The 17,068-nt window shown below is 35.5% G+C and overlaps 1 protein-coding gene across 2 annotated transcripts in view; it reads left to right on the top strand.

Annotated features, from left to right (window-relative positions):
- Positions 1 to 17,068, top strand: part of TTLL1B (Tubulin tyrosine ligase-like 1B) — a 403,225-nt gene that overhangs the window by 201,717 nt on the left and 184,440 nt on the right. For both annotated transcript variants that reach the window (XM_090394521.1, XM_090394519.1), the window contains exon 8: positions 9,279 to 9,387. In XM_090394521.1, coding sequence (XP_090250647.1) covers positions 9,279 to 9,387 — 109 coding nt within the window. The remainder of the gene's footprint in view (positions 1 to 9,278; positions 9,388 to 17,068) is intronic.

Here is a 17,068-nt window from a genome sequence, read left to right as displayed (position 1 = left end):
ATTGGAGGGGATTGTCAAGAATTCGGGTAGATAGGTGTACGATTTGTGTTAGATCATTGTTTGTAGCAAAAACTTCCACATCACGTCCAGTTTGATCAGTGGTGCTGGAAATTGTGGAAACCAGTTTGAGTTGTGAACATTCATGTCACCTAGGAAGATGACTTTGCTGTGTGGATTGCTGGAATGAAGATGGTTGAGTTTCATGGATTAAGATATCGGAGTAGTTTTGAGTTTGGAGACTGATAAGTTTTATATTGATCCCATACACAAGAGTTCGAGGGACCTATAAACACAGCAGTGCCATTTGTGGGGTGTAGGTGAGGAGTGAGATAGAAGTTTATTGACATTATTTTGACGGTTATGATTGTTTGTGGTAGACTGTTCCAGAAAACAGAGGTAGATGGAGTAAAAAAGGAAAAATGAAAGCAGGTTCAGTGTGTTTGCAGCTGCACAGTAAAGGTATACTGGGCAGCTGCTACTCTTGTATTAACAGGTGCAACAGAAAGTGGGGAGGAAATGATGCTTGCAATTCACTGGAGCAATGACCATTGACGTACCTGTAGAATAGACACAGACCTGAAACACTGTGTCTGTGAGATAGCAGTTGAAGTGAATCTGTAAGAGAGGGACGATCTTTGAGTTGAATTGCCTGTTCTCTGGACAGCGTGAAGGATTTTAAGGGAGGTTTTAGGTGCACCACCTCAAACATATAATCAGTACTCTAAGCATGGGTGGATTTATACAGTAAACTCTCGATTTAATGGACTATTCATGTTGGAAGTTTAATGGAATATTATCAGCACTGAAAAAGGATTAAAACTAATTTTAATACTTCCAGTATTTCATCTCCGTCACAGAGACATCTTCAGGGATTACAAAAAAAAATTTTGTAACAACACAAAATAATACAATAGTGAGTGAAACTAAAGTCCTATGTAGGTGGTGTGCCCTTTATGGGCATTTGCAGGTAACCTAGGATGTAAAGAGTCCATTAAATCGAGAGTTTACTGTATAAATCCACCCATGTTTAGAGTACTGATAATTAATGTTTCCCAAATTTTGGGAAGTTTAATGCAACTGTATTTGTTTAAATTCGGTTGATTCCTGAGTACAGATGCAGATTCAAAGAATAGTCTTTCTTTTTTGAATTTACTATGGTGGAGCATGGTGGTTTTTTTTCCAGAAGATCCTGTGGGTATCCAAAACATGGTCTGCAAGGCCAGATTGACCATAATCGTGATTGCAGATGTATGATTTGTGTTCTTCTAACTGGATGGTTGCTGATCTTCCGCGTCATACATCTGCAATCACGATTATGGCCAATCTGGCCTTGCAGACCATGTTTTGGATACAACCCACAGGATCTCCTGGATAAAAACCACCATGCTCCATCATAGTAAATTCAAAAAAGAAAGACTATTCTTTGAATCTGCATCTGCACTGAGGAATCAAACGAATTTAAACAAATACAGTTGCATTAAATTTCCCAAAATTTGGGAAACATTAATTATCAGAGATCCCTCTTTACATCCTAGGCTACCTGCACAAATCCCCATAGAGGGCGCACCACCTAGATAGGACTTAGTTTCACTCACTATTGTATTATTTTGTGTGTGTGTGTTGTTACAAAAAGTTTTTTTTAATCCCTGAAGATGTTTCTGTGACAGAGATGAAATATTGGAAGTATTAAAATTAGTTTTAATCCTTTCTCAGTGCTGATAAAAATTTGTAAGCAGAGAGTTAATAGTTTTTGAGTTAAAGAGATTAATTAATGTTGAAGTAAAAAGGTTCTAATTTGTGCTAAAGAATTTTTAGAGATGGATAGAGAAAACAATCTCCCTATTGTTTAATTCGTGTATATTTCATAGTAATGTAAATAAAATGTGTTTTGATTTTTTTGTTAAAGGAGTGCTGCCTGATTGTTTATTTTTACAACTGCACTGTTCCAGACTTGTGAGCGGGAAACTAAGTGAGATAGCCGAAGCATAAAGTTAAGTAAAAGAATAGACCACGACTGTTTGTGTAAAGTTTTATTGAAGGAATTTGTGTTAGAGAGAGAAATCTGCTGGCCATATTATTGAGTTTTATGCTAATTAAATGATATTAGTGTCACAGTCTAAATTAAATAAATTTTCTAGTATCTTAGGCATGACCCGTAGTGCGAAGGATAGATAAACATAGTACGTAATAATATAAGCAAGAAAGATTCAGAGAGAGAAAGTGCGCACAGCTAATTAGAATAAAGTATAAAGATAAATATTTTAAGAATAATGGTATATAAGGTATAAAATAAAATAAAGACACTTAAAATAAAGAGAAATTAACAGCATTTGATTACAATGGCACAGTTTTTATTTACACTGTGATTGCTTGGTTCATTTAGCACTCCAGATATTTAGAATATCTTTATTTAGTTTTCATATCAACTTGATCATATTAGACTCCTTTTACTCTACTCTTTCCTCCTTTTCTAAGTTTTTTAATTAATCTCCAGAACATTTTGCCATCTTTCTGATATTTATTTTCTGTGTTCTTATCTTTGCATCCAGGTAATTATGGATTTGCATCCATAATTACCTGGATGCAAAGTGTCCTCTCAGACACAAATGTCAATATAACATTAGGATATCATAGACAAAATATATTCTGTGTACCATATGGATGGTTAAATATCATATTCAAGTTTTATCATGCTCCAAACTTAATGATGATCACTTCCTATTTCAAATCATTTGTGTACTTGTGTCCTGAACCAGTGTGAAGATGTTATCAACAATAACATAGTCAAGGAGATTTTTCTTATTTCTTGTGTCTTCTCACTATGTGAATTTGTGCTTGTCTTTATGTTGGAAAGTGTGTTGTTGCCACCCTTTGAATTCCTTTTGTTATTTTGTATTTTTTTTTTTTTTTTAATTTTGCATAAAAGTTAAGCCTGTAGTTATCACTCAAATATACATATTTAAATTAATATTAAAATAAATTAACTTATAAAAAATTCTTGACTTCTAATTACAGTTTATAAATATAATTTTACAATAAGTTAAAGGTGTGTGTGTGTGTGTGTGTGTGTGTGTGTGTGTGTGTGTGTGTGTGTGTGTGTGTGTGTGTGTAGGTAACCCTTGTATAACACGGATGTTAGGTTCCATAGAAATGCCGCATTATATAAATAGTTATGCAAGACGCAGATCACATAGAAAATGTAGGGTTATGTTCCGATATAATTTTTTTTTTAAATTATATAAACAACAATCACATATCCAACAAAAAAAATATTTTTATTTACATCAGGTAATTCATGTAAGTTAAGAAAACATAAACTATGAAACAAATATATAGTATAAACTTTTAAAAATTATGAATTGTATGTAAACTTCATTGCACATAACGCATAAATGTTTTAGGCAAAATAAAATAAAGTGCATATTTTAATCGTCATCACTGTCTTCAAAACTAAAAGAATATAGATGTTCTTTATTTACGAGTGGCCAGACTTCATTATCACTTGAAATCTCTTGGACATCATTTGTATAAATCTCATTGCATACTTCAGCTCGTTTAGTTATCAAGAAGGCAGTAATAAGACCTTGCTTACCACTATACTGCATTCATAATATGGATCTAAACAAATATCCAATTGCTCTCATGAATTTTCCGGAGTGCTCCACTGACAGGTCATTATCCGTAAAATAACTTCCTTACTTTCTTGCCAAGTCCAATCCTTCTGCTAATTTCTTTCAACTGAATTCTTTAATGGATTCATCACAATCAGAATCTTCAGCAGAATTTTCCTCGCCATTTGGTTTGACGTAATCTATTAACTGCACCAGTTCCTCCTAATTTAAATCTATTTTCCCATCAACTAATTCACTAATTTCGTTTTTTACCATGTCAAAAGCCCTCTAAGTGGCCATTACTATAAAAATAATTTTTTTACATAAAAAAGCATTACATTTTTAAAAGTCTATCACCCAAGTGAGGATATCTCTGTACCTGTAGTAATAACTAATGTGAGAATTGAAGCTAAAGAATCAGAGGTATTTAATACATTGCAAAATTTAAATGCAAACACTGTTGTAGGCTTAGATGGAATATCAGCTCGAGTGTTGCGTGAATGTCCAAATGAATTGTCAACCCCTCTTACTTGGATATTTAATTTAAGTTTGAACTCTGGTATGGTCCCTAGGGAGTGGAAGTTAGGCAAAGTGGTTCCTTTGCATAAGGGTGGCTCTAAAACTGTGGTAGTTAATTACAGACCAATCACCATCTCAGGAGTAGTGGTAAAAGTATTGGAAAAGTTGGTTAAAGACAAAATTCAAGAATAGGTGCATCAGGAAATGATACTGTATAGAGGCCAACATGGTTTTGTGAAAGGTAGATCCTGCCTTAGCAATCTGTTAACTTTTCATAATAGAATGACATCTGAGTTGAGCAAAGGAACTGGCTACACAGAGGTACTTCTGGATTTTACTATGGCTTTTGACAGAATATCCCATGGAACACTGTTACGCAAATTGGAGCAGATGGGAATGGATACTAAATTGGTGATTATGGATAGGAGAATGGCTCAGGGAGAGATACCAGAAGGTGGTGTATGGAGGAGCCGAGTCCAGGATGAGGCAGGTGACCAGTGGTGTGCCTCAGGGCTCTGTGCTTGGGCCATCATCAAATTCCTACCATCTACCGTCAAGGGGTGTACAGGATGTGATAGTACTACATGAAAAAATTACATCATTACTAACTTCCTATCTACAATTTTCCTCCAATCAGTCTGTTACTTGTCAAGACTCCAACATTATCAGATCTGATATTTCTATCGTCTAAGGCACTTTGTACCGTATCAATCCAGTTCTATCTTGGTCTTCCTGTGGGTCGTTTTGCTGCCAACCTTACAGAGAAAACTTGTTTTGCTAATCTTTCTTCGCCCATTCTGTTTAAGTGACTATACCACCTGAGATTAGCTCTGCTAATGCATTCCTGGATGCTGACAATGTCAAGTTTTTTCCTAACATCCTCGTTTTTAATATGATATTGCCATTGATGCCATCTGTTCATGCCTATAATCCTTCTCAGGACTGTCATATCTGCCGTGTCTAGTCTTTGGTCAAGTGTTTTACTTCTCACCCAGCTCTCAGATCCATAAGTTAAAACTGGTTTCAACACTGTCTTGTATACAGCTAATTTAGTGTTTTGACTAATTTCTCTCTTATTCCATATGAATTTATTCAGTTGACTTCCCACCATACCAGCTTTGCTGAATCTGTTGTCTATTTCTATATTTAATTTACCATCTTCACTAAAAATCGTGCCTAACTAGCTGAAATGTTTTACTTGTTCCACAAGTTCTCCATTCACAACACAGTTGACATTTTCAGTGATTCTGCCTATTTTCATTGCCTTTGTCTTTTTATTGCTGACCTTCATACCATATCTATTACAATAGTTATTCAATTTTGTCAGAGAATCTTGCAGGCTTGTAGTGGATTTATTTAGAAGTATAACATCATCCACATAAAACAAAGAGCTGACATTAACATTTCCAGTTTTGATATCATGTTTAATACCACTTTCCTTCATGATGTGATCCATATAGATAATGAATAACTAAGGAGATAAAGTACATCCTTGTCTCACACCAGATTTAACATAAGACCATCTTCCTGTACTTCCTTCAATTCTAACTGCTGACTTACAACTCAAATACAGACTAAGTATTGCTTGCTATAATTCCCCATTGACACAATATAACTGTAGCGTATTGAATAGCTTCTCTCTTGGCACCTTGTCATATGCCTTTTCCAAATCGACAAAACTTAAATACAGATCTTTGTTATATTCCCATGATTTCTCGACTATTTGTCGTAGAGTGAAGATCTGATCCTGACAGCCTCTATTTGGCCTGAATCCAGCTTGTTCTTCACCCAGCTTTTTTTCATAATTCTTCTCAACCGTTTCTCAAGTATACTTGCATAGATCTTGCCAGGAACACTCAGTATTGAAATACCTCTGTAATTCTCACATTCAGTTTTATTTCCCTTTTTATATATGGGTACTATGAGAGCTCTACTCCAATCATCTGGAATTTGTCCCTCTGTCCAGGCTTTCTGAAATGTGCATTGCAGCCACTGTAAGACTTTTATACCACCATACTTCAGATTTCTGGTCAAAAATCATCTACTCCTGCTGCCTTTCCACATTTCAAGCCTTTGATGGATTTTTCTGCTTCAAGTATGGATATGTATTCCTGACTGTATGCCTGGTCAGTGTTTTTTACCACTGTGCTGTCATCACTGCTTGTTTCAGTTAGTAGTTTTTTAAGTAATTACTCCATACTTCAAGGATATCTTTTTCTATTTTCTTGCCAAAGTCCTCCCATGAGAATACAGAGACAAATGCAAGAATGCTAAACACTGTTTAAAACTAGCTAAAAGCACAAGCTGACTTATTTGCCAGGAACTTTTTATATGCTTTCTTCTTTTCTTTCACTGCCTCTTTAACTTCCTGTGTCCACCATGGAGTTCTAATTTTTCTATCCTTGCAGATAACTTCACCACATGCCTCTCTAGCTGAATCAATCAGGGCTTTCTTCAAGGCTTGCCACTGATTCTCCAAGGTTTGATTCCTGTTCTCAAACTCTTTCATTTTCGTTTCAATAATATTTCTGTATTTTAGTCTACAGTTCATGTCTGAGAGCTGCTCAACTTTTATTCGCTTTAAAACTTTCTTACATGTTATTCTTTTCAATATGAAATTCAATTTTATCCTGCTCAAGACTAAATAGTGATCACTTCCAATTTCAAATCCTCTGTACACTCTGGTGTCCTGCACCAGGGAGAAAACATCACTATCAACAATAACATAGTCAATGAGACTTTTCTTATTCCTTGCCTTTCTCTCCATGTGAATTTGTGCACATTTTTATGTTGGAACATGGTGTTAGTAATAACAGTCCATGTCCTGAGCAGAAATCCAACAGATATTTACCATTATTATTAGCTTTGCTCTTTTCTCCAAATTTTCCCAAAATATTTTTGTATATCTCACAATCATTTCCTACTCTGCTATTTAGATCCCCAACAAGGACCAACTTTTCCTTTTTCATTGTGTCAGTTGCTTTTTCTAAAGCATCAAAAAATTCCTCCACTTCTACCTTAGTAGAACCTTCTGTGGGACCATAGGCACAAATAAGTCTCATTGTCCAGTTCTCCATTCTGATATTTGCCCACATCACTCTACTTGAGACTGCCTGCCATTCAAGAAGATTAGTCTCGTATTTTGTGTTGAATACTATGGCTACCCCTTATTTTCCTTGATTGTCATTTCCTGAATATAAGATTTTGTATTTATTGCTCAGAAAGATCTCACCAGTTTTTGTCTTTTTTTTTTGTTTCAGTTACCCCTATTATGTCAATCTGGTATGTATCTAATTCCTCAGCTAGCTCCATTTCTTTGCTATTCAGGCTTCTTATGTTGACAGCTACTGGAACAAATCTGAAAACACACCTCAACTCTACATCACCAGAGTTAAAGATCGGTACTGTCGGAAATAACAGGGGGCCTTGTTTAACCGGGCGACGCCCCAGCTGGCATGAAATTTTGTCATGTTGTACCATCATTTTTTATTTTGGTTTAACCAATTAGAATACAATTTGGTCGGCTAAATTCCAAATTGCCAGCCATCCTCGTTCATTCAGTATCCAAGTAGATACCCAACAGGCTGCACCACGAGAAGGTAAGGATTGGACATTAGGTCAGAAGCCCTGGTCGGTTCTCCGCATTCCTTTAAATGCTATGTTGAGGTCTCCTCTCAGTTATACAGCTTTGACCCTTAAGCACCCCATGCTTGGGCCATTGTTGTTTAATTTGTATATAAATGATATAGGAAATGGCTTACAGGGAGATATTCAGTTGTTTGCTGATGATGCAAAGTTGGGTTGTGCAATAAAAAATCAAGCTGATGTTGTAAGTTTGCAGGATGATTTAAATAATCTGGTAGAATGGGCCAAAGGTAATGCATGTCAGTTCATTTGGAAAAAGTGTAAAGTCATGCATTTTGGGATTAAAAGATTACCAGCTGTGTACTACATTGATGGAACAGTACTCCAAGAGATTGATGAGGCTAGGGACTTAGGGATGTTGGTAGATAAGGAGATGAAGTTCAGAGGACACATTGCTAAGGTGTCTAAGATTACACATAGGAGTTTCTTGGTTGTTGAGGAACACACTGACATCCAGAGATAAAGAGGTTATAATTCCCCTTTATAAAGTGTTGATACTTCCACATTTGGATTACTGTGCTCAGGTCTGGTCACCTGGATTCCTTGGAGATGAGGAGGCTGTGGAGAGTGTTCAGAGAAGAGTGACCAAGTTGGTGAGTGATGTAAAAAATGCTTCCTACATTGATAGATTGAGAGCTTGTGGATTGCAGAGATTGGTTGATAGGCAGAGAAGATGGGATATGATATAAACATTTAAATTACTGAAAGGTTTTTATAGGATTGATGCAGGGGAAATGTTTCAGCTGTGTGATAGTGATGGAAGAACAAGAGGTCATCCCTGGATATTAAAGAAGAGTGTGGTTAACAAGGGTGTCAGAACAAGGTTTTTTGCCTGGACTGTGGTGAACGAGTGGAATTCATTGCCTGACTTAGTTGTGAGCTCTTCGTCTGTAAATAAATTCAAGAAGAGATATGACAGATATTGTTTTGCTAGTTTGGGTCTCCCGCGATGAGTCTACTGACTCCATGGAGATAGCCATAATAATAATAATGTTGTATGTAACTCTTCAGAAAATAAAGTGCTCAGCTTGAGATTAACATACATGATTTTTAATGCACTTTCCTGGCAGAAAACGAATACAATTTTCAACAATAAACAGTTTATATGGTAAACAATTGACGTGCGTGCTAAAGGGTGTTTACCCTAATATAAATTTGTTACTTATAACTACATGCACAATATGGGTGAACACAAATTTATCAAAGATAAAATTTGATTTTTAAGTCACCCGGTGAAAAACATATGAAAAGAAAGGATTACTACAATTTGTAGACTGTGTTATAATGAAACCACGTTGAACAAGGATTACTACAATTTGTAAACCGCGTTCTATAAGTACTACGTTACACGAGGGTTACCTGTATATATATTTCATCTGGTAATGAAAAACATGCCTTTGCTGTTATATGGAATTGTAACTGATATTTTAATCTTCATCATCTTGAAAGAATCACTTTTGTGTATATATTCACTATTTTAAATTTGTATTTTCAATTTTACAGATACCAGTTAGGATTTTGTCGATTTTGCCATGTTAAATATTCAGGAAATGTTAGTGAATTGGATAATATGTTTGTGCATCTCACAAATGTCTCTATTCAGAAACAAGCTGTAAGTATATTAATAACTTTATTAGTAATCGAGGATTTATATATAAATTAAGGTTCACAAATTATGTTAGTAATAATTGCTTATACCTGACAAGAATCATATAATTAATAGACTGACCAATCTTATTGAAATAGATATATAAATACAGGGTGAAAAACTTGATCAAAACCTGCTTTGATTCAATGTGTCACTCAGTTGATAAAAGAAAATGAATATTTCTGAACCCAAATGTTATTAAATAAGTAAGTTAAATCTATTCACGATTAATTTTTACAGTATTAACAATACCACACAATTTTAGAAAAGAGATGTTTTATTAACTGAAGCAATTAATAAAGCATATCTTTTCTAAAATTGTGTGGTGTTGTTAATACTGTAAAAATTAGTCATGAATGACCGTCAACACCTAAGCTTATCTGTTAGATAAGTTAAATCTATTTCTTTGGGAAAAATTATTCAGTTATATTAGTGGAAAGTTTTTTGTTTATTACAATCAGTTTTAATTGGAAGGAAATTCACAAAATAAAAGTGGTGCCTATCCTCCTCTAAAACCTCCTTATTCACAATGTTTTGTATTCTCTTGCTTCTTTCTGGTAATTTGAACGTGGCAGTTTTCTAGTATCACATCCAAATCTGCTTAGAGCTGCCCATATCCAAAATAAATAAATCTTCTAACACCACCTTTCATTTCATCCAAAGGATGTAGGCAGTGCTCTTTTAGCCATAACTTTTTGGAAATCAATAGGAGCTGTTTCCATCTCCTTCCATCACTAAGGTGGAGCACATTCCCTGACATCTAGATAAAGAACTGGTGTTTTCTAGGTATTATTTATTTGTGTGGGATATGGGGGGGTAGAGATGCAGCAGACAATAGTATCTCTTACCCAAACGCCACCACACCTTATTGTGGTGCATCCTATTTTCTAAAACTAGACATCAGCAGCCAAGTCAGTTGCACAACTGTTCTGTCGTATTGGGGGGAAATGCCAATATAATATATGCCAGTCCAGAGGCTATAAGATGGCACTCCCCTGGACTTACTACTTCTTGTTTAACAACCAACTTTGTAGGACATTTAAATTGGTTTCAAGTCTCAAAAGTAAACAGAATGGCTGGATTTAAAGGTTGAAGACAAGGATAAATAAGTCAACAAATAGTGACATGACATGGAAACACAAGGGTCTAATTACTATTGTCACTGTACAAGGCATAAGTTACAAGGACTATATGAATAATTATATGAACTCTTATGCAAGACCAGTTTTATCATTAGACGAGCCTAGGCAATCGCCTAGGGGCTAAGACTTCGTGGCTTAGTTTTTTGTGTGAGTATGACAAAATATATATAGCGAGAGACAATGTATAGGGGTGCCTAAATTTTCTTTGCCTAGGGGCATCAGATACTCTCGGACTAGCCCTGCTTTTATGAAAGCATAAAAATTGCAGGTAATATCTGAAACCAAGAAAAAGTTGAGAGGCTCAAAATTAATTAATAATTATATACAATTTTACAATGGTAAGCAGTAATGAGAGAGCATAAACAGGAATAGCATTGATGGCACACAAAACTCTAGAAACTTTCATAGACATGGCCATATAGACAGTGCAATTAGAGAATGGGTGAATAAATTTAAAAGAACTAGGTCTGTGTGTGATGAGAAGAATGTCCTGCTCCCCCACTCCCGATCCACCGATTTGGAAAATACCTATTGAGATATTCCTGGACACTTTGAATATAATGACATGGTGCTCCATCCTACTGAAACACTATACTATCAAGAAATTACTGAATCATGTACCCAATTCCTGTGATTATTGTGGCTGCAAAAAAACAAAGGTCCATAAACTTTTGATTTCATCATCCCAAGTTACACATTTAATTTAGGGCAGATTTTTGCCATTCTGTGAACTCAGATGATTTTTTCTTAAGTCCAGATAGGACAATTATTTCAAGTGATTTTATTATTTATTATTATTTTTATTTATACAGGTACTCCATGGAGTCAACTCCATAAAATAATTTACTGTTGAGGTGCTCACAAAACCTGGTAATCCATTCTATTCATTCACCACTCTCCAAGTAAAGAACCTAGTCTACATATCCATACAAACCACACTCTTAGACGACTTCTAAGTATGACACAAATAAGATTAAAATAATTCTTTTGTGTAAATCTTATAGAATCTCTTCAGTAATTTTTAAGTTCCTATCATATTTTTTCTCCTCCATATGTCAGCTAAACTCAGCAACCCACACAGCTTCATTCTATCCTCATATGGAACATTCCATAGACCTGTCATGAGCTTGGTCACTCAGCTCTCAATCATCTCTACCACCTCCTGGTTCCTTAAAAATTCAGGTGACCATATCTGTGCACAGTAGTCAACATGTAGCAGAATCATGGCCTTATAAAAAGGAATGATAATAACTGTCCCATCTTTATTTGTCACCGTGTTTTTCACTTCCAAGTAATTAATCCTCTGAGCTTTCATTTTAGAAATTATGGACTTTACGACAGTGTTATTATTATTACAGGCAACTCCAAGGAGTCTTAAACTCATCGAGGGAGGCCCTTTTCCTCCAAATCAGTCTGTTACTTGTCAGAACTCCAATATTATCAGATCTTATATTTCTATCGTCTAAGGCACTTTGTACCGTATCAATTCACCTACATCTTGGTCTTCCTCTGGGTCGTTTTCCTGCCACCCTGGCAGAGAACACTTGTTTTGCTAATCTTTCCTCGCCCATTCTGTTTAAGTGACATACCACCCGTGATTAGATTCTAACTCATTCCTGGATGCTGACAATGTCAAGTTCTTTCCTAATATCCTCATTTTTAATATGATATTGCCATTGATGCCATCTGTTCATGCATCTGATCTTTCTCAGGACTCTCATATCTGTGGTCTCTAGTCTTTGGTCAAGTGTTTTACTTCTGACCCAGCTTTCAGATCCATAAGTTAAAACTGGTTTGAACATTGTCTTGTATACAGCTGATTTAGTGTTCCGACTAATTTCTCTCTTATTCCATATGAATTTATTCAATTGACTTCCTACCATACCAGCTTTATTGATTCTATTGTCTATTTCCATATTTAATTTACCATCTTTACTAAAAATCGTGCCTAAGTAGCTGAAATGTTTTACTTGTTCCACAGATTCTCCGTTCACAACGCAGTTGACATTTTCAACGATTCTACCTATTTTCATTGTCTTTGTCTTTTTATTGCTGACATTCATACCATATCTATTACAACAGTTATTCAATTTATACAGGGAATCTTGCAAACTTGTAGTAGATTTATTTAGAATTACAACATCTTCAGCATAAAGCAAAGAGCTGACATTAACATCTCCAATTCTGATATCATGTTTAACACCACTTTCTTTCATAATGTGATCCATATAGATAATGAATAACAGAGGGGATAATGTACATCCTTGTCTCACACCAGATTTAACATTAAACCATCTTCCTGTACTTCCTTCAATTCTAACTGCTAACTTACAACTCAAATAAAGACTAAGTACTGCTTGATATAATGCCCCATTGACACCATATAACTGTAGCGTATTGAATAGCTTCTCTTTTGGCACCTTGTCATATGCCTTTTCCAGATCGACAAAACTTAAATACAGATCTTTGTTATATTCCCATGATTTCTCGACTATTTGTCGTAGAGTGAAGATCTGATCCTGACAGCCTCTATTTGGCCCAAATACAGCTTGTTCTTCACCAAGCTTTTCTTCCACAATTCTTCTCAACAGTTTCTCAAGTATACTTGCATAAATCTTGCCAGGAACACTCAGTAGGGATATACCTCTGTAATTCTCACATTCAGTTTTATTTCCCTTTTTATATATGGGTACTATGAGAGCTCTATTCCAATCATTAGGAATTTGTCCATCTGTCCAGGCCTTTTGAACTATGCAGTGCAGCCACTATAAGACTTTTATACCACCATACTTCAGATTTCTGGTCGAATATCATCTACTCATGTTTGCTTTCCGCATTTCAAACCTTTGATGGCTTTTTCTACTTCAAGTATGGATATGTATTCCTGACTGTATGCCTGGTCAGTGTTTTTTACCACTGTGCTATCACTGCTTATTTCATTCAGCAATTTTTCAAAGTAATTACTCCATACTTCAAGGATATCTTTTTCTCCTGTTTTCATATCACCTTTTATCGTCTCTAGCTCCTCTTACAGCACTCTTTCCTCCATTTCTAAGCTTCTTCAACAACCTCCAGAATATTTTGCCACCTTCTTGATATTTATTTTCTATGTTCTTGCCAAAGTCCTCTCATGACTTTTGTTTAGCTAATTTTACACAGTGTTTAGCTTTCTTGCATTTGCCTCTGTATTCTCTAAGAGCACAAGCTGACTTATTTGCCAGGAACTTTTGATGTGCTTTCTTCTTTTCCTTCACTGCCTCTTTAACTTTCTGTGTCCACCATGGAGTTCTGATTTTTCTATCCTTGCAGACAACCATACCACATGCCTCTCTGGCTGAATCGATCAGGGGTTTTCTTCAAGGCTTGCCAGTGAATCTACAAGGTTTGGTTCCTATTCTCAAACTCTTTCAGTTTTTCTTCAATAAGCTTTGTGTATTTTTGTCTACAGATCACATCAGAGAGCTGCTCAACTTTTATTCGCTTTAAAACTTTCTCACGTGCTATTCTTTTCAACATGAAATTCAGTTTTATTCTGCTCAAGACTAAATAGTGATTGCATCCAATTTCAAATCCTCTGTACACTCTGGTGTCCAGGGAGAAAACATTACTATCAAGAATAACATAGTCAATGAGACTTTTCTTATTCCTTGCCTCTTCTCTCCATGTGAATTTGTGCACATTTTTATGTTGGAAAATGTTGTTAGTAATAACCACTCCATGTCCTGAGCAGAAATCCACAGGTATTTGCTATTATTATTAGCTTTGCTCTTTTCTTCAAATTTTCCCAAAATATTTTTGTTTGTCTGACAATCATTTCCTACTCTGCTATTTAGATCCCCAACAAGGACCAACTTTTCCTTTTTCATTGTGTCAGTTGCTTTTTCTAAAGCATCAAAAAATTCCTCCACTTCTACCTTAGTAGAACCTTCTGTGGGATCAAATAAGTCTCATTGTCCAGTTCCCCATTCTGATATTTGCCCACATCACTCTACTTGAGACTGCCTGCCATTCAAGAAGATTAGCCTCGTATTTTGTGTTGAATACTATGGCTACTCCTTTTTTTCCTTGATTGTTATTGCCTGAATATAAGATTTTGTATTTATTGCTCAGAAAGATCTCACCAGTTTTTGTCTTTTTTGTTTCAGTTACCCCTATTATGTCGATCTGGTACTTATCTAATTCCTCAGCTAGCTCCATTTCTTTGCCATTCAGGCTTCTTATGTCGATAGTACCGATCTTTAACTCTGGTGAAGTCGAGTTGGGGTGTGCTTTCAGATTTGTTCCAGTAGCTGACTTTTTTGCTGTTTGCCCTGGTTCCCTGGCGAAAACAACAGGGGCCTTGTGTAACCGGGCGACACCAACTAGCATGAAATTTTGTCATGCTATATCATCATTTTGTATATTGGTTTAAGTTAATAAGAATACAATTTGGTCGGCTAAATCCCAAATTGCCAGCCCATCCTCGTTCGTTCAATATCTAGGTAAATACCCAACAGGGTGCACCATGAGAAGGTGAGGATTGGACATTGTAATCAGAGGTCAGAAACCCTGGCGGTTCTCCGCATTCCTTTAAAGGCTATGTGGAGGTCTCCTCTCAGTTATACAGCTTTGACCCTTAAGCACCCCGATGATACCATTAAAAATTAATTTTGCACTATGCTCTCTCCCCAATAATTTATGGTCTACCAAAGATTCACAAACAAAACACACCACTCCGGCCGATAGATGAAGGTATAGACAGCACCAATTATCACCTTTCCAAAAAACTGGCATCAACAGGTCTTTCCTCCTTTTATATTAAAAACACACAACACTTTGTAATCAATATCAAAGACATCACACTTGTAAAAGATGATTGAGTAGTCATTTTTGATGTCTCTGCACTTTTCACAAATGTTCTAATCAATGACAGAATCCTTCTATTACTGGACAAATTCCCTCCCGATATCACAGTGCTCTTTGCGCATATACTGCATTCATACTATGGGCTCACCATTATCCTCCCCCAACCATTGCTAACTTTTACATGGAACATTTTGAGCAATATGCTCAAGATTCCTCTCCTTTAAAACCAAAAGTCTACCTTAGATACATTGACGATGTTTTTGCTATTTGGCCCCATGGCTGCCAGACACTAGACACATTCCTCAGCCACCTAAACAAAACTCCCAAATGCATAAAATTCACAATCGAGATTGAAAAGCAGAACACACTTTCATTTTTAGATACGCTTGTGACATGTCTTCCTTCTGGCAGTCTTTCCTTCACTGTTTGCCAGAAACTGAGACATACTGGCCAATATATACACACAAATTCCTACCACCTACCACTCAACACAAAAACTGGGGGTCATTTATACATTTAAAAACAGTGCTTTGAAGATTTGCTCCAATGAACAAGCACTTAAAGATGAATTAAACATTATCAGCAATACCTTCCTAAAAAATGGTTACAGCCAAAATACTATCGACAAAATTCTGTTCAAGACCTCACTTAAAAACAAAAATAAACAAGAGTATAATAAAACTGTAACCATTCTATTCATTAAAGGGTTATCAGACAAAATAAACAGAATACTACAAAAATACAGCCTTAAAGCCACCCGTAAACCTCCTACAAAATTAAAGGACCTACTGAATACATCCAAGGATCCACTGGCCCACCCTGTGATATACCGTATTCATTGCACCTGTAATTTGCCCTATATAAGGGAAACAGGATGCACAATTCCTATCAGAAAATAGGAACATAAACAACAGATTAAATATAATAACTATGGTCAATGTGGTCTTTCTGATCATGCCCTGAACACTTTGCATAGAATTGACTGGAAAAGCACCTGTTTTTTACATCACATGGTATGAACATAAATTTAAGGAGGCCTGTGAGATTCTTATCAATCACCCTAATCTTAACAATAATGATGGTCTAAAAATCCCAACCATATGGAACTCACATATTCTACCTATTTAACCTTTCTCCCTAAGAGTTAATTGTAAATAGAACCATAAGTAATCCAGGATCCTAAATCTAATATAACAATTGTCATGTTAAATTAGGACATTATTTTCACTGTAACAAAAATATCTATATGAAAGAATGTTTATCTGATGTTATTTTAAATAGAATATAGCTTTGATGTAGTTAATTTATTTATTTTTTTTTTTCTATTTCATTTATTTATTGTAATTTTATTTTAATTTCACTAGAGGTCAGGCCAGTAGAATAACCGTTGATCAAATCAGTGTCTCTTCAGCATAGTATGTGAAATGTAATTTAGCTTGTCTATATTATATATGTCTTGTCTATGTATATATGTGTATACTCCAAATAATGACCTTAATATGAAGGTCGAAACATTGGAAATTAAAATAATTATTTATAACACGGTTGTAGAGTCCATAATTTGTGTAAAACGAAAGTGTTTAATACCGAGACTCTAAAGAAAGATGAGAGGGAAAAACATTGAGGAAATAAAAGAGAATTTAGTGCAGAATTCAGTG

The sequence above is a fragment of the Typopeltis vanoorti genome, chromosome 6, assembly GCF_054136105.1.
Source record: "Typopeltis vanoorti isolate ZY-2024b chromosome 6, IOZ_Tvanoo_1.0, whole genome shotgun sequence".
Taxonomy (NCBI): domain Eukaryota; kingdom Metazoa; phylum Arthropoda; class Arachnida; order Uropygi; family Thelyphonidae; genus Typopeltis; species Typopeltis vanoorti.
Note: the sequence above shows the minus strand (reverse complement) of the source record. Positions and strands in the feature narration are given on the sequence as shown.